Source organism: Salvia hispanica, chromosome 3 (assembly GCF_029641045.1).
Source record: "Salvia hispanica isolate PSC_SH4W2 chromosome 3, Shi_PSC_v1, whole genome shotgun sequence".
Taxonomy (NCBI): domain Eukaryota; kingdom Viridiplantae; phylum Streptophyta; class Magnoliopsida; order Lamiales; family Lamiaceae; genus Salvia; species Salvia hispanica.
Genome location: NC_142694.1, coordinates 60,675,254 through 60,698,391, shown reverse-complemented (window position 1 = coordinate 60,698,391; position 23,138 = coordinate 60,675,254). Strand labels below are relative to the sequence as shown.

At 36.9% G+C, this 23,138-nt stretch overlaps 1 protein-coding gene across 8 annotated transcripts; it reads right to left on the bottom strand.

The window, feature by feature from the left end:
• Positions 1-114: 114 nt before the first annotated feature.
• On the bottom strand, positions 115-22,816 carry LOC125212496 (protein MOR1-like). Of its 8 annotated transcripts, none has more exons than XM_089068749.1 (22): positions 21,770-22,816; positions 20,663-20,820; positions 20,355-20,446; positions 20,157-20,239; positions 19,725-19,831; positions 19,528-19,631; positions 18,366-19,257; positions 18,186-18,274; positions 17,522-17,981; positions 17,301-17,436; positions 17,135-17,210; positions 16,473-16,735; positions 16,300-16,376; positions 16,072-16,193; positions 15,913-15,999; positions 15,511-15,556; positions 14,701-15,240; positions 14,282-14,514; positions 13,286-13,336; positions 12,411-12,898; positions 12,013-12,074; positions 115-623 (listed from the first exon to the last, which is right to left on the bottom strand). In XM_089068749.1, exons 3-7 carry the CDS (start codon positions 20,363-20,365, stop codon positions 19,146-19,148), a joined length of 417 nt encoding a protein of 138 aa, XP_088924875.1. In that variant the 5' UTR covers positions 20,366-20,446; positions 20,663-20,820; positions 21,770-22,816; the 3' UTR covers positions 115-623; positions 12,013-12,074; positions 12,411-12,898; positions 13,286-13,336; positions 14,282-14,514; positions 14,701-15,240; positions 15,511-15,556; positions 15,913-15,999; positions 16,072-16,193; positions 16,300-16,376; positions 16,473-16,735; positions 17,135-17,210; positions 17,301-17,436; positions 17,522-17,981; positions 18,186-18,274; positions 18,366-19,145. The 8 variants fall into 8 exon arrangements, with proteins under 8 accessions (XP_088924875.1, XP_088924874.1, XP_088924880.1 ...); XM_089068748.1 differs by lacking the exon at positions 21,770-22,816 and adding an exon at positions 20,904-21,073; XM_089068754.1 differs by lacking the exons at positions 19,528-19,631; positions 19,725-19,831; positions 20,157-20,239; ... (1 more) ...; positions 20,663-20,820; positions 21,770-22,816 and having other exon boundaries at positions 16,473-16,531; positions 16,684-16,735; positions 17,166-17,210; positions 17,881-17,981; positions 18,366-19,142.
• Between the last annotated feature and the right edge of the window lie 322 nt (positions 22,817-23,138).

The window sequence follows — 23,138 nt, the reverse complement described above, 5'->3', positions numbered from 1 at the left end:
AACGATGTGTCATCTTAGTTAGTTAGGTAGTCTTAGTTAGGAAGGAGGAAATAATCTAACCATGGTATATTCCATAGAATCAATTAGCACATTAAAGAGATGAAATAATAGGTATTTAGTCAAATTTCATCACTATTTACACTTTTGAATAAACAATCAGTTTAATAGTTAATGGGACAAAAATATACCCCCTCCGTCCTGTATAATTCGTCTCATTTTGATTGGGCACAAATTTTAAGAAATGTAATAAAAAGTGAGTTGAAAAAGTTAGTAGAATATGGGTCCTACTTTTATGTATTAGGAATGAGTTAGTGGAATATAGGGTCCACTACAAAAAATGGTAAAAGTGAAATGAGACATATTATGTGGGACAGACTGAAATGGAAAAATGGGACAAATTATCTGGGACGGAGGGAGTAAACAACTTTTATAAAAAAAATTATTTACATATATTGATGGGAAATAGATAATGGCTCTGTGTGGTGGGGCCATGCGAACATCGACGGATCTAGGTGGGGTCGGGCGGGGTCGGCCGACCCCACCGTGGGTCCATGAATACCACCAGAAAATACCACTACTCAGCGTGTTGACTCTCAAAAACCCTTCTCCGACCCCACGACAACCTTCTCCACATAACCAAAGCAGATAAGAAACTAAAAATTAGAGAAACAAAGAAGAGAAGAAATATACATATACACCATCATCGTAGATAAAAAAATTGATAAGATTTCGATAAGAAATTTGGAAGAAAGAAAGAGGAGAAGTGAGAATTTTGCAGAAGAGAAGTTTGGGGAAGAAGATACGTTGTGTTTTAAGATTCGTTTGGTCTTCATTGAGATTTGGGCTTTAAAGATGTGGGGATTTGGGCTTCCACAAATTAAATTATTTTTTTAATCGAATTTTTTTTATATGAAAATCATGACAGCTGCATAAATATATACATTATTTATGTTCACAGTACTTTAATTTTATCAATTTTTAAATTTGGTGTTACGAATATTTTGTCTATTTAAGTCATTAAAAAATAAAATATAAGTATTGAATACAAATTTTATTACATAAGTTTTTTATTACTCCCTGCATCCCCAAAGAATATGCACTTTGGGGACATCACGAGTTTTAATGTAAAATTGGTAAAGTAAGAGAGATGTAGAGAAAAAGTAAGTAAAGTATTGTTGGGGTGTTAAATCAGGATACGCCAGTAGCCTTTTAAGGGGAAGGCTTTAACATACTGGCTGCCAGAAGCCTATCTCCCAAGGTCTCACACTAGTGCCTGAGAGATGGAAGCAAACTACACAATAACAGTGGGATTTAAACCCTTACTCATTGCAGCAAGATCTGCCCTTCCGTTGTCAACTGCGCTACGCCCTAATCATTCGCCTACTTGTGGTTGACTACTAAGTGTTACTATTTCAGTTGTATTCTTGCAATTAAGTTGTATTCAAAAGCATTATTATTGCTTGGATTAAGCTTTATAAATCCTTAATACCAGAAGAATTTTTTTATTATTTTATTAATATTATTTTTATTATTTTTTAACTTTAAATATATGAACGAATTAGATCATAGAATTTATTTTTGAGAACCCAATTTCGCTACTCCCTTCGTTTAACAGTAGTAGAGTCATTTCATTATTTGCACTCGTTTGGGAAAATGATAAATAGTTAAAGTGAACAAAGAGTAAAGTAAAAACAAATAATGTAGATAAGAATCTTCTTTATATTATTCTCTCTTACTTTACTATCCACTATAAGTATTTATTACTCTCTCCGTCCCACAAAAGATGTCACACTTTTCTTTTTAGTTTGTCCCACAAAAGATGTCACATTTTCCTTTGTGAAAAAAGTTATCTCTCACATGAATATAAAAATTATATTTTCTCTCTTCATTTAACACACAAAACAAAACCTCCTAAAATCTCGTGTCGTCCCACAAGTGTGACATCTTTTGTGGGACGGAGGGAGTACTAATTTTCCAAAACATGTGAAAAAATGAAATGACTCTATGAACAGAGCTACTCTATCCGTCTCATAATAGATGACACATTTGGGTAATAACACTAGATTTTATAAGATATTATTTTGTATGTTAAGTGGAGAGAGAAAATAGTATCTTTATATTAATGTAAGATATGACTTTTTCCAAAATGGAAATGTGATACTCCCTCCGTCCCACATTTGTAGTAACATTTAGTTATGGCACGGGTTTTAATGAATTGGTAGAGTGTGTAATTAATGAAGTGAGAGGTGGAGTGTGTAATAAATGAAATGAGATGGTGGAGTGTGTGATAAATGAAGTAAGATGATGGAGTGTGTAATAAATGAATTGAGTTGGTTGAAGGTGGGTCCCTCTTTGACTTTTTAGTTTTTTATTTTTGTTTTGATTTATTTTAATATAGATAATGGCATTTGGGTGTAATTTTAGTGAATAATGGGGTAAAATTTTATGTGCAAATATGGTAAATTCTAAATGTTACTCCAAATGTGGGACGGACTTTTATGGCAAAATGTTACTACAAATCTGGGACAGAGGGAGTATCTTTTACGGTACAAAATAAAAAGAAGGGTGAATTTAAAAAAAAAAACCCTAACTTTTGTACTTCTTGCACCAATGACCCCTAACAAAAAAAATCGCACCCTAACAAAATATATAATCACAAATGAGGTTTTTAAGGACCATAACACCCTCACCTTCAGCAAGCCAGCAACCCTTTGTCTCCTACACGCCACATTAGTAGTACAAGGCATTGTTATTTTACCAAATTGAAAGTATTCCCTCCATTTTTCACTCCAGCTTTTTCGCTCCACTTCACTCCATCTCACAATTATCAAAATAGTTTATTTATTAATATAATTATTATTGATATTTTTTTATTAATTAATATTTTATACTATCATATAATACTACATGTGACATGCCGAGATAAGATAATTAAGCTCACTACAACAAACAGCTAAATTATAGCATATATTATATTGTTATATTGACAATAATATTTGATCAACCACATCAAACGGGAAAATTAATAAATAGGAGTATATTACTAATGCATATGAAGATGAAGAAAACAAGGAAAATGAGGAGTCCTAATTAGTTTTATTATAGTCTATTTAATTGGTTAATAAATAATAAAAAATGAAACATCATGAAAAAGTGAAAGAGTCATGAGTCTAGTTCATGACTTTATATTGTAAAAGATATGGAGAAAGTGGTAGACTACGTTTCTTATGAATAATATCATTTTGGCTTTCAATTGCCTAATCTCTTGAATTCTTTAGCTTTTGTGGTTTTCTCCACAAGTGGTGAGTTCTTAACCTTTTATCTTTTTACATTCTTCCTAGTGGTATCGTCTTTAGCTCGGTTTGGTGTAGAGGGTGGTGGTTATTATATGTGTATTTCCCAAAAGGATCATACTTTATCCTATTCCCACAATTCCATCTTCGATTGTGCATCATTGTGGTATCAGAGACGAGAGTCGTGATGCCGCCACGTCGAAAGGTCATTCCAGGAGAAGTACCAAGGCATGAACGCGATCTTCGCGATATCGAGTTGGAGGAATTAACAAGACAAGTGCAACAACTTCAACAACGGCATGCCGAAACAGGGGGCATGTTGAATCATCTCGTGGCTCTGAAAGTGATAGTGAAATGGAAGAAAACCCATTTCATGCTGGTAATGGAGTGGATGACAGTGATTAACCCTCCAAGGAGAAGGCGTTTCGTGCGAGATCGAAGGGATGATGTGAAAGTAGACATTCCAGAGTTTGATGGGAATGCTCGGGGAGATGATTTTTATGAATGGCTTATGATGGTGGAAAGAATTTTTGATTTAAAGGAATACTTCGAGGAAAAGAAAGTCAAGTTGGTGGCCATTAAGCTGCGAGGGTATGCATCTTATTGGTGGGAAAATCTAAAACGACAGTGATACGATCATGGAGGCCTTGCGTCAAGGATTTCAGCTACAGCTGGATTCAACTGGAAACTGTCCTATCGAGATAATATCCGAAAGCTATGAAACTGACACCGTTTTCTTCGTCTTGAAAACAGCTTCGAGTGGGTATCTTGCACATCCCAATCGGAGTCCGAATGAGGGATTTATGGCGGTTTTACGGAAGTCGCACAGAAAAGGCGAGGAGCTCCAGAAGGAACACCCGGGCGTTTTTCAACCTGAAAAACACCCGACCGGGCGAAATGATTTGGAGGTCCAGAAGGAACACCCGAGCAGGTGTTTTGCACCCCGCAATTCACCCGACCGGGTGAATCACCCGAGACTTAGATTTTTTTGTGGGCCTTTTTCCACATTTTGGACCCTTAGTATAAATATCTTTTGATGTCATTTTTCATTCTAGATAAGATTGTGATTGAAGTTATCTCCCTAGTGAGTTTTTCCTCTTTGAGGAATGTATACAATTCCTTCCTTGAAGGTTCCTTGCCTCAATTTCATAGATTGATTCAAGTAGAGGTATGCATCAATGGAGTGTATCCATTGAGTAGTGGAGCCAAGGGGTGATAGAGCTATTGAAAGTTTCCTAGGATTGTTTCCATCCTTTAGTCAATGTCCTATGGTCATAACTCTTTTATCTCATCATTATACACATGCTTTCCATTCCTAATCTTCCATCCATTCTTGTTTAGATTCAATTTTTGTGGTTGGATCTCTTTATATCTTTGTTGTTTTTGTTAAATAGAAAATCAATCTCACAAAAATACCTAGATCAAGCATCATCAAATGAGTAAGACCTTGGGAAATGGATCATAAATTACATGTATCCTTATCATTTGGTAGCAGAGCCTAGTACCCACTAGGTGTTTGATCTATTGTTGTTTTGGGTTGGGTTATTTTTCTTTTGTTCTTTGTTTTGCTCTGTTTTGTTGGGATGATCAGATTGATCAATTGTGCTTATACTAAGCTGAAATTTGGTTTGTATGATCTATGTTATATGTCCTAGCTACCTGAAAAATTTCATCCAAAAATATCTTCGTTTGCCTAGTTAACTGTGGAGATTAACATCATTGCCCTGTTTTGGCATAGTTGGGGAAAACCATACAAAACATATCCAATTATCAAATCTGACTATATATGGCTATTTTTCCCTTGATCTAGACTTGTTTGTGAATCTATCCACCAAAATTCATCCAAATTGGGCGTGGGGAACAGTACCAAAACAATTCATAAAGATCAGCCAAATTTCAGCAAATTGGACATGATGTCCCATGTCTTGTGTTCTTTAGTGTGTGTGTTTTCTTTAGGCCTAGTTTTCCTTGATTTCATATGTTTAATCATTATTACTTTGGTATTTACTACTTGGTGCCCAATGTTCCTGAGGTGTATACCTTGATTGAGTTGTCCGGGCGCCAACGAGTGGGAATTGGATCGAGAGTGTGTGATACTAGCCCCACTATATTCTAAACCTACCGAGTGACGTTGGTGAGTGACTTGGGAGGAGGGGGGTGGGGATACTACATTGGGGTGAGTTAGCTTCTTAAATTTCTCTTTCTTAATTTTACTAATCTCTAAGACTAGTCCCTAGTCTTTGTTTTTGTGTTTGTAGGAAACTTTGATGCCTCCTATGACTCGATCCAACAAAATGGGAGACATCCACGAGGAGGAAGTCGAGAAGGGTGATGTCCCAAATGATGGAAGATTTTAGTCGTGATCTCAAACAAGAGATGAGAGAATGGGATGCCCGAATGGATGCCCGGAGGAAGGAGTTTGAGACTCGATGGAAATCCAATCAAAACACCTTGGTTGGACCTTAAAGGAGGTTCGTGCATCAAGATCCTTCACTCCTAAAACTGACCATCTACATCTCAAAGCTTCTGGCATAGAACATGTAGTGCCGATGGATAATGGAGCCAATAGGCAGTTTGGAGGAGGAAATGAGGGGTATGGTGGTGTGGGGATAGGAAACCAACATGGAGGGATGAAGTCTTGTGGAGAAGTTGAAGGAGGGAATATGGCAAATCGAGATGAGAATGGAGGCTATGGTAGATTTGGGATGGGCAATCAACAAGGGAGAGTTGGGCTCTATGGTGATGATAGAGGTGACTATGAATCAAGGTACCATGAAGATGGACTTGAGAGGGGAAGTAGAGTGAAACGAGCTCCCATGCCTCATGGAGAGTGGCATTCTAGGAGGGTGAGAGATCATGTTAGCCTTAAGGGGTTTTAGAGGCCAATTGAAGAAGAAGTCTGTAGCTACATGGTGGTGTTGACACAAACCAAAGAGGTAACTCATCAAGTCATTTGACTACATCCTCTTCTTTCCATTTCTCACATAAGCCTCTTGATGTGTATGGAAATGTCCCCTCCTCAATGAGCTTAAACCAAATTAGTAGAGAAAAAGAGCGAGAGAGAGAGAGAAAAGGCTTGAGAGTGAAAGTGAGTCTAAAAATCCAAGAGAGTGTGATAAAAGACAAGAGTGTGAGGTGCAAAAGTCAAGAGAGAGTGGTGGGGGTGAGAGAAAAGAAAAATATCAAATGAGAGAAAATCCACAAGCACAAGTGAGTAGAGGGTGCTTGTTAAATTCTTAAGGCCAACCTTGGGTGGGCACCAAATGATCCTTTGCCTCTTGCCCTTGGAAGTGAATTTGTAGGAAATTTAATAGAAGACATGGAAGTGAAGCATCAAATTGCACATGGCTTGGAAACTATGCCCCCAGAGAAGGACTAAGAGAAACAAGGGCAAGTGGATGAACTCTTTGCCCAAGGTTCAAGTGCACTATCCTTGTCTCCTTGTGATGCTCCATTGCATATGATTACACTAGAGAAGTCTCTTTGTGTTGATAGATTTGTTATTGATGACTTGTGTAAAAAGTGGTCTCATGAACTTGAATCTTTGAATGCTAAATCTATCTTTGCATCATATGTTGATCGTTTCTTGATAAATCCAAGCATTGATAGACATGAAATTTCTCTTGTGAAATCTACCTTGAATGTTGGAGTGACTTCCTTTTATGCTAAGATGCATAAGCTTTCATTTGTTGGTAATTTTGAGCTTCATGAGTGTGCGGATGAGAATAGTAGGACCAAGAGGAGTGACATGGATAGTGACTTTAGAACTTGGTCATTGCTATGTTTTCACTCATATGTCTCTTGAGGATGATGTTGTGAATATGAGCATAAAATTGCATTGTTCCCATAATTGTGGTCTTATTTATATATTGTTGGAGAAATTGTGTAAGGCATATTTTGATAAAAATCTTATGATGCTTACTATGACTTTACACAAGTTACATATGCATGATGTTGTACTTATTATACATGTGGAGCATAAAGATTTATGGATACATTGTGCATATACTTTTGACTACTTTTTGAAATTGTTGAAGCAAGTGAGTGATATCCATTGTGATGAATTTTGTTTGTTGAATGATAATCCTTCTTGCAAACTTGATGTATGTTGTGTTGAATAAGAGATTGTCAATTTGTGGAGTAGCTCTCATTTGAGCAAGAATGATGTATCAATGATTTCTTATGATCTTTTGTTCGGTTACGTATAAATATAAACACTATGAGGATCCTTTCTTGTATATGCCTAGTCTTGATGAGAATGCCAAATCTTTTTTGTTCAAGAATTTCGGCATCATTTGTATGGGAGTGATCGAGCCAAATAGTAACAAGGTGCTTGGGGCATGTGTGTTTTGGCATGTTGATTTCTTTTATTGCATGTCCATCAAACCATTCAATGGAGTTGGGATGTTTTATGGTCTATTTGTGAAGAACTTTATATCTAATAGCTTTGTTTGGGACTACATTGTGAAGAAATGCCTATGTTTATTTGCACCCACATCTTGTACCTATATTGTGAGGTTGTTTGAGTTTTAGTATGAAGGGTATCTTGATGAGTTTTTCTTAATCCTTGTGGGTGGGATTTGGACATGGAAGGATTCATTAATTTGTGTTCTCATATTTATTGTGACTTGGTCTTGAGCTTGAGGGAACATGAATTTGGAGGTCCATACAACGTCTTTGGTGTAGTATTGTCTCTTAGAGCCGTTAGTGGTCTTAATCCTTTTCATCATACTTTGATATTTGATTTGCTCTTTTTCCATTTCATAGGTGTGTGGAATCCGAATTTGAGGGCATCTTTCTAAGAAGGGGAGAATGATATAACCATGAGTGCTAGACGTCAAGTGTCTTCACCTCGACGTGAGCCAATTGATTGGGGTCCAAGGAAGTGAAGACATGCCAAGGATTCAATAAAGCTATAGGGCCGCCCGAGAATGCGAGGAATAGAGGAGGCTCGGATTTGAGGACATATCCTTTCCAAGAAGGGGAGGATGATACGATCATGGATGCCGTGTGTCAAGGATTTCAGCTACAGCTGGATTCAACCGGCAACCGTCCTATCGAGATTATATCCGAAAGCTATGAAACTGCTACCATTGTGTTCGTCTTGAAAACAGCTTCGAGTGGATATCTTGCACATCCTAATCAGAGTCCGAATGAGAGAGTTATGGCGGTTTTACAGGAGTCGCGCAGAAAAGGCGGGGAGCTCCAGAAGGAACACCCGGGCGGGTGTTTTTCGACCAGGCGAAATGATTTGGAGGTCCAGAAGGAACAACCCGGGCGGGTGTTTTGCACCCTCAATTCACCCGACCAGGTCACCCGAGACTTAGATTTTGTGGGCCTTTTTCCACAGTTTGGACCCTTAGTATAAATATCTTTTGATGTCATTTTTCATTCTATATCCCTAGTGAGTTTTTCCTTTTTAAGGAATGTATCCAATTCCTTCCTTGAAGGTTGCTTGTCTCAATTTCATAGATTGATTCAAGTAGAGGTATGCATCAATGGAGTGTATCTATTGAGTAGTGGAGCCAAGGGGGTGATAGAGCTATTGAAAGTTGCCTAGGGTTGTTTCCATCCTTTTGGTCAAGGTCCTATGGTCATAACTCTTTTATCTCATCATTATACACATGCTTTCCATTCCTAATCTTCCATTCATTCTTGTTTAGATTCAATTTTTGTGGTTGGATCTCTTTATATCTTTGTTGTTTTTGTTAAATAGAAAATCAATCTCACAAAAATACCTAGATCAAGCATCATCAAATGGGTAATAATTCCTTGGGAAATGGATCATAAATTACATGGATCCTTATCAGACAGCGTGAGAGAGAAGGTCGAAACCAAATACGTCATTGGGAAAAAATGAAGCGGGAGCTAAAGGGGAGATTTTTAATTGATACATATACAAGCAAGAAAACTACTTACGACTCTATAATTTCCGACAAGGAGAACTGTCGGTGGAGGAGTACACCAGGGAGTTTGAGTTTCTAAAATTGAAGTGTGATGTTCGTGAGCCGGAGGAGCAGACGATTGCTCGATATTTGGGTGGTCTTCGAAAAAATATTGCTGATGTTGTTCGTCTCCAACCTTATTGGGTTTTTAATGATGTGCAGAAGTTGGTTGTTAATGTAGAAAAACAACAACGAGAGGCGATGAAAAATACCTTTAAGAAGACAACTTTTTTTAAAGGTAATTCTAGTACATCTGGTTCCTCTTTTAATATAGATGGTCCATATAAAAATGTTGATAAGGGCAAGCAACCTGTCGAGCTGCCTAACATGAAGAGAAAATGTTTCAAGTGCCAAGGATATGGTCATATCCAAGCCGATTGTCTTAATAAGAGAGTCATAACAATCAATGAAGTAGTTGGAAGAAGAAGGAGAAGACGAGGAAGAAGCTCCAAAATATGATGATTATGAGAAGGTTGAAGAGTGCGCCGATGAGGGTGAAATGTTTATCATGAGAAGTTTGCACTCTGATACTACTAAGGAAGAGTTGTGGCTCAGAGAGTCGCTATTTCACACTCGTTGTACCTCACATGGGAAAGTGTGCTCAGTGATTATAGACAGCGGGAGTTGTACCAATACTGTGTCTGAGAAAATGGTGACTAAATTGGGATTGCAGTTGGAACCACATCCTTGACCAATATCAGATTCAATGGTTGAAAAATGGCGGAGGAATCAAAGTACTAAAGAAGTGTATGGTGTCGTTCTCGATTTGCAAACACTATAAAGATGAAATATGGTGCGATGTGATGCTGATGGATGTTTGTCACTTATTACTAGGAAGACCATGAGAGTATGATCGAAGAGTCTCACATGATGGGTTTCATAATACATATTCTTTCGTGAAAGATGGGTGCAAGATTAAATTGTTGCCAATGCATCCTGAAGCAATCTCCAAGTCAGAGAACAAATTCAATGCAACTTTGTTAAACCGGATGGAGGTAGAGCTACACAAAGAGCAGGGAGGAGAAATTTTTATTTGTGTGCTCTTAGCAAAATATGAGGGAGAAAATACTCCCCTACAACAAGTGCAGCACCTTTTAGAAGAGTTCATGGATATTGTTTCTGATGAAGCGCCAACAAACAAAACTCCCTCCAATGCGCTCTATTCAACACCAAATTGATTTTATTCCTGGAGTTTCGTTACCAAATAAGGCTGCTTATCGGATGAATCCTACTCAACAAGCTGAGTTACAACGGCTGGTGGATGAACTCTTGGTGCAGGGATTTATTCGAGAAAGTCTTAGCCCATGTGCCGTGCCGGCCATATTGGTTAGAAAGAAGGATGGTACGTGGCGTATTTGTGTTGAAAGCCGTGCGTGCTATCAACAAGATCACGATCAAGTATAGGTTTCCAATCCTTGGACGACTTATTTGATCAGTTACATGGGGCTAAATTGTTCTCAAAAATTGATTTGAAAAGCGGATATCACCAGATTCGAATGAAGGAAGGGGACGAATGGAAGACCGCTTTCAAGACAAGTTATGGATTATATGAATGGCTTGTCATGCCGTTCGGATTATCTAATGCTCCTAGTACATTTATGCGTCTCATGACCCAAATCTTTCAACCATTTTTGGGAAAGTTTGTCGTCGTTTATTTCGACGATATTCTCATTTATAGCAATGGAGAAGAAAAGCATCTGATTCATCTAAGGAAGGTTTTTGAAATTCTAAGATATCAGACTTGTATGCTAATCCCAAGAAGTGCAAATTTTTCTCTGATCAAGTCTCTTTCCTCGGGTATATTATTACCAAGTTCAGGTATGTATTCAAGCAGATCTGAGTAAAGTTGAGGCTATCTTAAAGTTGGCCGACACCGAAGACCATCTCTGATGTCAGGAGCTTCCATGGCCTGGTCTCTTTTTATCGAAGGTTTATAAGAAACTTCAGCTTATTGTTGCTCCAATCACTGACAGCTTGAAAGACCTGTATTTAAAATGGTCAAAAGCAGCGTAGAAAGTTTTGAATTAATCAAGTCAAAATTGACTCAAGCTCCTCTACTTGTCTTGCCGAACTTTGATGTTATTTTTTAGATCGAATGGGATTAGGCATTGGAGTGGTGCTAAGACAAGGTGGACGACCAATAACATTCTTTAGCGAGAAAGTGAAAGATGCCAGACTGAAGTACTCCACTTATGAGAAAGAATTTTATGCAATTATTCGTGCATTAGACCATTGGAGCCATTACCTCTTGCCTAGGGAGTTGGTATTATATTCGGATCATGAGGCCTTGAAATACCTCCAATCCCAGCAGAAGCTAAATGCTCGGCATGCTAAATGGATTGAACTTTTGCAAGCTTTCCAGTTTTTGATCAAGCATAAATCTGGCAAGTCCAATCAAGTGGCTGATGCTTTGAGTCGTCGGCCTCTGGTTCTCTCCACTATGACTACTTTCGTAGTGGGTTAAGAACACATAAAGGAGCTATACACTGAAGATCATAACTTTGGGAAAATTTGGAGATCTTGTGCAAATGGTCCTCAACACTTGTTTTTTATCCGAGATGGTTATTTATATCGGGGAAAACAACTATGTGCTCCTCAAGGATCGTTGAGAGAAGTCATTCAGCTAATCATTTCAGATAACTTCTTTTGTCTTACATTATCCAGCTTTTCTAGACATCTCTCGAATGGTCTCATACCAACCATTTAAATAACAGAGATGACAAAACAGCTAAATTGGAAATTAAAACCAAGATGGAAAATCTTGAAATAGTTACCTTGTTAATAGCCCGCCAAAGCTGCATCCCGCACATCAGGTGTTCCATCCATCATTAAGGGACTGTTAATCCATGTAGATCAGTTTAGAGAAATAAACACAAAAGTTGCTAATGACCCAACATAATACTATGAAAAAATTAAACAATTTGAGTAGTGGTTTAACACAAAAAATTGTTGATGCTTTTTGCAACAATGTAAATATATCTAAGAAAAATCTAGAAGTGATTAAAAAGAAATTTTATTCACATTAACTCATCAGTCTAGCTACTCAATTTAAACAATGAGATTCTGAGACATATTATGTTTCAGTAATCAATATAAGAGGGCACATCATGTAGATAATTATATACTCCATATACAAAATTTGATAGTTATTTAAATTCTCCATTGAACGTACCAATATGTTCGACAAACTTATGAAAAAATCTCATGGAGCAATTTTTTGGTTTGATGCTTGGTGCGGTGATCGTGAATCCGGATGTCCGGTAAAAAAGGGGCTACCCGTAGGTGTGACCAAAGGGGTGCCACCGAAAAATGTGGGCCGGAAGAAAAAGGGCAGCAAAGGGATGGTGGGCCCGTGGCTTTGGGTTTGCCACCCGGTTTAAAAGAGGGATGGATTGATACGATCCCACATCGGTTTCACACAAAAGTGTGGAATAGCATATAATAGGGAGTCAACCCTATGCTATTCCACACAAGATACTTCTAAGCACCAGGAAATGATATGATATTATTCAGAGGTTAAACAAACAGTTCAGAACTGAAATAAAGGTAGATCATGGCTTCAACAATGTCAGTTAGACTCAAGCATCCGGACTTGTGCATTGCCTGAAGAGTTTGGGTAAGGGCCTCCGTTGAAGTAGGTTTCTTCTCCTTCAATTTCTCCTACATAGAGTCAGCAAACATAAGCTCATTTTAAGCATTAATCAAAACTCACAGATGCATTTACAAGAACAGGGAGTGACTGGACACAAATTATATCTTATTATCTATAAGAGCTGTCGGGTGTCAGGTATATTCCAATTCCAGTTAGAAAAGGAAATAATCGCAAAACATAAAGATGACATTTGAACAATTTATACATCAATGGTCAGCACCCAGAAAGAAAAAGTCATATAACTACTCAAACACACATCCATTATCATTTTTATGGGGCATTTTTGCAACTGTAATTTAATAATTAATCTAGCAAGAGTACTGGACTAACTAGTAGTACGGGCAATAAGAAGAGACAACTGGCCCAAAAATGGGTTCTAACCCTAGTAAGGTTACCTTATGCTTGAATAGCGTCTACTGCAAAAACAATGTTTACATCTGCATAAGCTGCAAATTCAAAAACACCAATTACTTGGTCAAGATATTAACACCAACAATATGTTGTGCATAAAGTCTAGAAAAGTCTGGATTGAGTTTTGGGCTTTTGGTTAAGGAAACCATAGCATACCTTCTTTAATGTTCAACAAACTTCTGAAATATCCAGGATCAACATTTTGGTAGATGCAAGTTCGGTTTGGATAGCAAATCATTTTGGATAGTGGTGTTGATTATAGACAAATAGTTATTCAGTAGAAAGTGAACACATCTATAAACTATTAAGAGATAATGGGTTCAAGGAAAAATAGCAAATCAGTATGGATAGTGGTGTTGATTATAGACAATTAGTAATTCAGTACATAAAAGTATCAATACAGATTGAATGTTGGGATGCCCACGGGTCTTGATAAGTCCCCACTTTGATCAGCTGGATCCGACAACAACTTGGATCATATTTGGGTCCAAGGACATTGCTTTCCATCATTTAAGTATATTCTAGAGTATACACATATAACTAGAATATACACATATAACAGCAAGTTCAACGTCTATAAGTTGTTTATATATTTTTTCACAAGATTACTAAGCTCAAAGTTCTAACCGCTAGAAGAAATGCCCTCCATGGGAAATGAGCCTTAGAGTGAACAAAATCATGATGGATAGATTAAACTAGGAGTCTAGTCAGTAATAAAAGCAATATCTGAATATGTAGATATTCACACTTAATGGTGTTCATTAACTAAAACCAACACATAACTATCGACTGTATACACAATGGATTTCCCAGGTAGGTTGAGCCAGGAACTGGTTGAAAGATGTTCATGGCAAACTTGTTCATGAAAACTTAGTTGGACCTAGTAAGATCTAGATTCTAGACTAATAATAGAAACATGCATGTCCATGAAATAATCATTGTATGGCTAAACAAAATGAAACTGTGCATGAAATTCGTACACATTTTCTCGCACGGAGGGTCTTAGGTCAGCTCTAGCTTCACATGGCATGCCTTCCATCCTCTTCTCCATCTCTCGTGCACGATTCAAAAATGCATAAGAACTATTTTAGTGGAAGAACTGGTTGAAAAATTGTTGTGAACCTCAACTTACTAACCTTCAATTTATTTCTATCATCCAACATACTTCTTTGTTCCTCAGTAAGCTTCCCAACATATCTCCAAAAATTATCACCTACATAATTTGCAGAATTATCAGGAAATACGATGTTCAAAACAAAAGTAATAACTATGCATTAACTTGCCACAACAACTTCCTTAGCTTAATAAGACTTTGAATACTGGTTGAGATATTACATTTTGAAAAAAAAAAAAAAAAAAAGAAACTCAATCCAAATTCAAAACAACCAGGATCACTTGCCATAACATATAGATGGGTTGCCTCTGCTTCTGTCATAGTGTAGCCCTCATTTTTCAACAGATCCAGAAGCCCGGGAAGAAATTCAAAAACATATATATTCACTGGCTGTAACATCATTAGAGAGCTAGATATTGGAGAATCAATAACAATTTGTAAATTTAGCAATTCCACAAACAAACTGAATAAACAAATGTTCTAGTACTGAGAATACTCATCAAATATGCTACCACTCATTTCCTTTTCAAAAATAATAGTATTTGATAAATTTAGTGAGCAAAGCACACGGACATGCTGAAAAAAAAATAGACAAATTAATAAAACCCTATTTACCTTTAATAAGCATGATGTGTCGGATTCACAAAACCTTAACACAAACCAGAGTATATCCAAGACTTCAATCACCTCCCATCCATGGAGGAAGAGCCTATATAAGTTACACAATCAAAACTAGAATTTATGTTGAAAGAACCTTCTGCAACATCTCAATGCCATCACCTTGATTTTTTAAGTTAGCACTTAAGAGCCTCCGATGCAGATCCTCTAGAAAGTATTTCATGACATCATAATGTTTGAGAAGTAAGCAAAGTCACTTACTAACATCTATAAAGAATGTAACATATGGATCCCATGCAAAAATATTACATAAGCCACACAGATGGCCAAACAAGTCAACACAAACAAATGGTTTAAAAATTGACCCAAACCCAAAAGCTGACAAAAGTTCTAAAAAGTTGTATGAAGGCCTCCTCGGTGGTATAGAAAAGCTAATCCCAAAAAATTAATAAAGAAACCTTAAAATAGAGCAGAAACCTCAAGATCTTGAATTTGCTCTATATGCAATTCTTCGAATTTGAATCTGCAAACAATAATCATTTCCTTGTCATCCTGCGGGAGTAACACTAAGGGGGTGTTCGGTTTGCAAGATTGTATCTGGGATTAAATTTGTAGTGTGTTTGGTTCATGAGATTTAAACCCACAACTCACTCCTAAATGGATAATCATGGCATAATTAGTCATAGCTAACCCTCTATAACTAAAATAATCTCACAACTCAATCTTAGATTGTATTTTGGTATCATTTTATCTTGGAAACCGAACACCACCTAAGTTAATAATCTACTTTGTTTGCATAAAAGATACGGGCACTGTTTGCAGCCTGCAGCTACCAAAATATTTGCACCTTATTGTCCTAAAAAATAAATCTGTACCAACCTTGCTGAACAAAACTTGTGACCGAATGTTGATGTCTTGAACAGACAAGATGGTTTCTTGCATGGATCCCTTGTTAGGTACAGCTCTCTAAATAAACACAACATCAATGGACAAATACATTATGGTTCAGAAGAAAGATATTAACCACAGAAAACATACTGAAGATGCATTTCTACTTCAATGCCAAGATTCGCAGTCGCCATGACCATTTGGTTTTGCTGTCTTTAGGATGCTTTCGGACGTGATACTTGACAAAACAGATCCACCAGATTCATAATTATCTGCAATGATATGTGACCCGAGAAAAATCAATAAAATGATATGGAAAAGTGAAAAACATAATATATTATTAGGAGATGAGTGAGTTAATGGAAAGTAGCATAATACCTTGAAAAGCTCAATATGGCTTAAGTCGTTTGCTAATAAGTAGCAGAACCTTGTATATCTCTCAAATTTTTTGATACCTACAAGGGGAGAAATATAAGATAGATCCAGCGCCATCTAGCAGCTAAAAGATTAGCAAACCTCAATCGAGTAATAAAATTTTTGGATGTTCGTACCGTTTCTTGTCCACGAACCCTCAATACATTAAAGCATGCTTCAGCCGCTTTACGAACAGCTGAAATACATTGTAGTTGAAGACAGCAACAAATGATGAGGTCAACGATACTCAAAACACGAGTTAGAAAAACACTATTTTCCAAATCCACTACAGTCCATTTTATTGGGATGGGCAGAGCCAAGTATCTAAGTTACTCAACGAACACTCACGCATATGCTTTTTGTTATCGCCAAGGCATTTCAAGACATCTGAAAGAATGCCCTGCATGAGCCACCATTCATGTAAATGATCAAGCCTTCACTAGAGCTATGTAAATGAAAAAAAAAATGTTTCAATATTGGGATTTAAAGGTACAACTATTGGCTTTGAGGAATTCGGTATTTGCTAAATGATCCCAAGTATTTATAATATTGGGATTGTAAATCTCAGTTAGTTAGCGCAAGAGACTCTTAATAAAACCTATAACTAATAGTATACGAGAGCACCAATTGTGGACAAAGTAGCAATAATCAAGTTCTGTTACTGTCGTGTAGATGCCCTTTTAGAGCTCCAAATAGATCTCCTAAAACTAGAAAGATAAGAGGGCACATCATGTAGATAATTATATACTCCATATACAAAATTTGAGCCTTAGTTATTTCAAATTTTCGACTAGCGTACCAGTTCCAGCGAGCAGAATAAGTTTGTTCACCTCTTCTAGAATTTTGGTTACGCTTTCAATAGATTCCAAGTGGACCTAGAAGAAGATGAAGTCAGATTGATGGCATGCCCTCTTAAATCATTCACAGTTTTGAGGATTAACAAACATATACTCCATATAACAAACCTTCCAATCAGAACTCTCTAAAACAAAGTGGGAGTGATCTTTTCACTATATCTTCACGTGGAAGACGATCCATGCCAGTCACCGCAGATGATGTAGAATAAGTTACTTTAACAACCTTCTTTGGAATTGCAGATGCCTGCAAAGAGTAATATTTGTAAATTTGAACTGTGGAACAAACTTATATTGGGAAAAATGGCAGTTTTACACCAAAAAGAATTTACCTCGTAGTAAAGCAGGTTTAACATCAGACAGAAATACCTCTTTTGAGCGACCTCAATGCAACCAAATACCAATATCATGGTTTACTAAGGCACGCCTCTGCGTAGGGCACGCGGAAATCTCATCTGAGGTTACACTAAGGCCGTATACCAAGGCAATAGCCTCATTAGATTTCATGTTTAAGCATGACTTTGGAGAAGGGATGTAAAAGTAAAATTAACCATAATCAAGAAGATTAATGGAAAAGGAAAAACATCAAAAAAACTGAAACTACAGAAATGGGTTACTCGCCTCATAAACTACTTTAAAAAGGCCAGTAGCACGGATCCATGCACACTTATGCAGATGGAAAAGGAATTACCCTCTCAAAAATAAAACCAAGACCCACATCTTCACAATAAGTGGAAAGACACTTCATGGCCTGAACACGAGTCTTTATGTCAGCTACTCTATGAGTGATACCTATCAAGTAAAAACTAGCATATGTAAGAAATAACCAAAAGCTTATTAATTTTAACTCAACAAACATCAGAGAAAAATATGAGCATATGCATCTCAAAACTACATGTAAGAGTTACAACTGTGAGAAATGACTACACAGCCAATGAAAGAAATGCTAATACATTTTCATGGTAATGATTGCACCAAACTATAGAAGTTTCTGACCTGAAAGGCAAAGCACAACACACATCTTTAGGAAACTTTGATGCTGTCGCAGCAATGTGAGTGACAATATCAATAACTTGTTGCTGGACCTGGACCATGCTTAGGTTAAGTTCAGTAGTCCAAGTAGTCGGTAAAAACAAAGAAGTTAATGTAAAAATTTTAAGTTTCTGGATGCAGCACCTGAACATTTTTTTCATTCCAGCCAGGAATAACACAAAGTAAACCGATCAACATCTCAACAGATGGATCAAAATTTGTTTGTTATTCAACCTGCTTTTTAAAAGACACAATAGCTGAAACAAAAAACTCAGTAGCAAGATAAAATTTTGAATAAGCAGCCTCCCTCATTTGTCAAAGCAATTCATACAAAGTAATCTCAGTAAGCGCAATACTCTAATAACATCAAAGAACCAAAGACAACATGTATATAATAGTACTATCTAGCATTTTTAGAAAAGACCAATAAATAAGTAAAGGAGTATATAAATATTCACCTGATAAAGCAAAGAGAATATCACAAAAATCAAAAATAAAAAGGCATGATATGAGGATTAATCTACTAGGAGTACTTAAATACTATTTCCATGATATCCAAGATATATTTATCCAAGTTTAACAATGGGCAAAGGAATGGATAAAGGTTTATCTTAAAAGCAAAAGAAATATTCAAAACAAACAGAGTTATTGACTCCATAACCTTGTAAATATTGGAAAAAGAATAGCTAAGATAGAACCATACCATATACTTAAGTTGTTAAATCTATAAAATATTTAGGTAGACAAGGAAACCACACATAGAAAAACAAACAATTTCTTAAACAGGAGCATATTAACTAACCAGAAAGTATTAACTCAAGAAAAACAGAAAGATAAAATTATATTGAAAATTGATCATCTACGAAATGATCAAAAGACATCAACTGACTTATAAAACATATGCACACATCAAGAGTTATTTTTCTAAGCAGACATTAGCGTTAGGGCTAGATAAAATTGTTTCCGCTTGTAACAAATTACTATGATACCTGATATTGTGTCCAAAGCCGTCACTGGAGCTATGATCCAAAATTCCCTGCATGAGCCACATTCATGTAAATGATCAAAAGCCTTCACTGGAGCTATGTAAATGACAAAAGAGTTTCAATATTGGGATTTAAAGGTACAACTATTGGCTTTGAGGAATTCGGGATTTAATAAATGATCCCAAGTATTTATAATATTCTCAGTAAGTTAGCACAAGAGACTCATAATAAACCTATAGATAAGAGGGCACATCATGTAGATAATTATATACTCCATATACAAAATTTGATAGTTATTTAAAATTCTCCATTGAACGTACCAGTATGTTCGACAAACTTCTGAAAAAATCTCATGGAGCAATTTTTTGGTGGATGCATGTTCGGTTAGTTCAGCAACATTCCTCTCACACGATTTTGAAGCGTTCTGAAAATAAAAGCAAAAAATATGTATAAAAGGCTACATTAAATTATTTTTTGAATATTTATTATAGGCAAATGACAAAGATAGGCCACTTACCACTGCTTCCCAAAATCCAGAATTCTCCAATGTCTTTAATATATCAACTGGATCGATAAGGTCATACTTATCTATCTCCTGAGGTGAGGTGCTGATAGGGAAGATATCTAAGACTCGTAAAAGACAGCCATAAATCTAAGCCTCTAAGGTAAACAACGCGAAGGTATAATAGCAGTATCATTTACAAAGTCAGCTTCGAATTATTAAAGCTTAAGATGGTCAGGCCAGAAGTTGTGCTGCACATAAAATTTTGGTTCAATCATGCAAAACATAGAACCTAATCGAGTATAAGGCTAGGCTAGTGGGTGGACAGACTCTACAAAAGTAAGTGATAGCATTGAATTGGCCCGATCCTGTGCTACGTGGGGGAATTGACAACATTCGCCAGAAACATTGTTCAAATGCCAAACAAAGACTTCATAGTACACATACCATCAGCTACACTCTCTTCAGTGGGTACAGAACCCACAGCCTTAGGAACAGCTTCTGGTTCGGGCTCCTTGACCTGCTCAGACCTGACAAATGGAGAACTCGATCAAAAGAAAATTCAATTTATACAGGTTGCATTTTAGATAGACAGTGAGAGCTGCATATGTCAAATAACGAGCACAGGAGATAAGATCAGCTTACACCAGTTTCATAATAAGCCTAAAATATTGAGACACCTGACCAAAAGAACATAGTGTCGTGTAGAATCTGACTAAGAACTGAGACTGAAGCACCTGCAGAGATCTCCAATAGTTAAAACAATAACTAACAAATCGACTATGTAAGACCATGAAAATGCTGTCAAACACTTCCGTCAGAGTGATTATCAAACTATGCAACATAATATTCTTACAAAAGGAAGATCCACAACATTAATATGATAAAAAAAAACTACATAATTAAAATAAAAATTAAAACCAACAAGTTAAAACAGATCAAGATATTAATACCTTTAGGAGCTTTATTAAACATTTAACAACCAAATAAGAGAACTTCAGGTTTCTGATCGCAAGAGAATCATTTGATGCTGGAGATGGACATCTTGACGGATCCAGAGGTCTTAACAGATTTATAAGCACAGGAAATGATGACGCCGTCCTGGGTTATCCTGCACACAACAGTAATTATATTACAAGAAGAGAGGAGAAAATACAAGCTATACTTGCCACATAAGTTTACAGTGACAGTTACCAGAATCTTTGGCTACCGAAAGGGGCTACCCGTAGGTGTGACCAAAGGGGTGCCACCGAAAAATGTGGGCCGGAAGGAAAAAGGCAGCAAAGGGATGGTGGGCCCGTGGCTTTGGGTTTGCCACCCGGTTTAAAAGAGGGATGGATTGATACGATCCCACATCGGGCCCACATGTGGGATCGTATCAATCCATCCCTCTTTTAAGCCGGACGTCCACGGACGGCACACGCCGGGCGGCAAACCCAAAGCCACGGGCCCACCATCCATTTGCTGCCCTTTTCCTTCCGGCCCACATTTTTCGGTGGCACCCCTTTGGTCACACCTACGGGTAGCCCCTTTCAGTAGGACATCCGGATCCACGTTCACCGCACCAAATTGATAAGCATATAAGATAGGAAGCCCTAACTTAACCCAAAACCATGGTCAAAGTTAAAGGGTTGACTCCCTATTATATGCTATTCCACACTTTTGTGTGAAACCGATGTGGGATAGTATCATAAACCTGCTACAAATGATAACAATTGTGAGGATCTCATGGAAATAATGCGTAAGAGGTATGTCAAAAATAGTATAACAATTGTCTTATTCGCTACACGTGAAACTAGCCTATCAGCATCTTTCACTATGTCAAACTAAAATAAAAAAACATATATACACAGCAAACTCTGAAAAAGGGTGTCGGATCTATTTCAATCCCAATTAGAAAAGGACATAATCGCAAAACATAAAGATGACATTTGTACAATTTTTACATCAACGATCAGTCCCTGGAATGAAAAAGTCTAATAACTACTCAAAAATACATCTATTATCATTTTTATGGGCATTGTAATTTAAAAAATAATATATCACAGTTCTTGACTAACCGGTAGTACAGGCAATAAAAAGCGACAACTGGCTGAAAAATGGGCTCTCGGATCCCTAGCAAGGCTGCCCAGTGCTTGAATTGGCCCGATCCTGTGCTACGAGGGGAAATGACAACATTCGCCAGAAATATTGTTCAAATGCCAAACAAAGACTTCATAGTACACATACCATCAGGGGTACAAATTCTCAACCTTACATTTTCAACTTATTAAAGAAGCAATATACATGACCAAAGTAAAGAGAATGGAAGAGGTCTTCTGTGAGAACATATAAACGTATAAAATGGTATGGCAAGAACTTCAATAGAACACAGACAATAAATAGATAGTCAGTTTTTCTTTATCAGTTTCATTTACACCAACGGTCCAACCTCAAAGGTCAAACTTTGTAGCTGGAATGTAAAGATTGCATATATAAGTTCACTAACTGCATTTCAAATGTATAGGGAACACATGAAGCTCAAGTTTCAATTTACTTAACCATACAAATGACTCATATTTTTCTTTAACCAATCCAGGACCATCGAGAAAGAAAAGCTTCCATGGTAAGGAAACCAAAGACAGTTACTTTGACTAATGAATTGTGATCGTTTAAAAGGAAAAAGGTTTGACAGTCTTGTGGGTTCCTTACAACCAAGCTCACCTAGATACTAAAGCAATCAGATATCGAGGGCAACTAATTCTAATTCATTCCACAAATAACCTATGCCAATAGACGAAATGAAATATGCAAAATGACTGATAATCTGATACTGGTCTGTAGCCGGGTCGCTGGTCTGAAATGAAATGAAATATGCCAATAGACGAAATGAAATGAAATATGCCAATAGACCATATGATTTTAAATGATTTATGAACGTTACTAATCACACAATAGACGAAATGAAATGAAATATGACAAAAGACCATATGATTTTAAATGACTTATGAACGTTACTAATCACTATTTCTGATTTTGAAATAACAATCATTTTGAAATAACAATCATGTAGATAATTATATACTCAATATACAAAATTTGAGCCTTAGTTATTTCAGATTTTCGACTAGCGTACCAGTTCCAGCGAGCAGAATAAGTTTGTTCACCTCTTCTAGAATTTTGGTTACGCTTTCAATAGATTCCAAGCGGACCTAGAAGAAGATGAAGTGATATTGATGGCATGCCCTCTTAAATCATTCACAGATTTGATGATTAACAAACATATACTCCAGAGGGAATTGACAACATTCGCCAGAAACATTGTTCAAATGCCAAACAAAGACTTCATAGTACACATACCATCAGCTACACTCTCTTCAGTGGGTACAGAACCCACAGCCTTAGGAACAGCTTCTGGTTTGGGCTCCTTGACCTGCTCAGACCTGACAA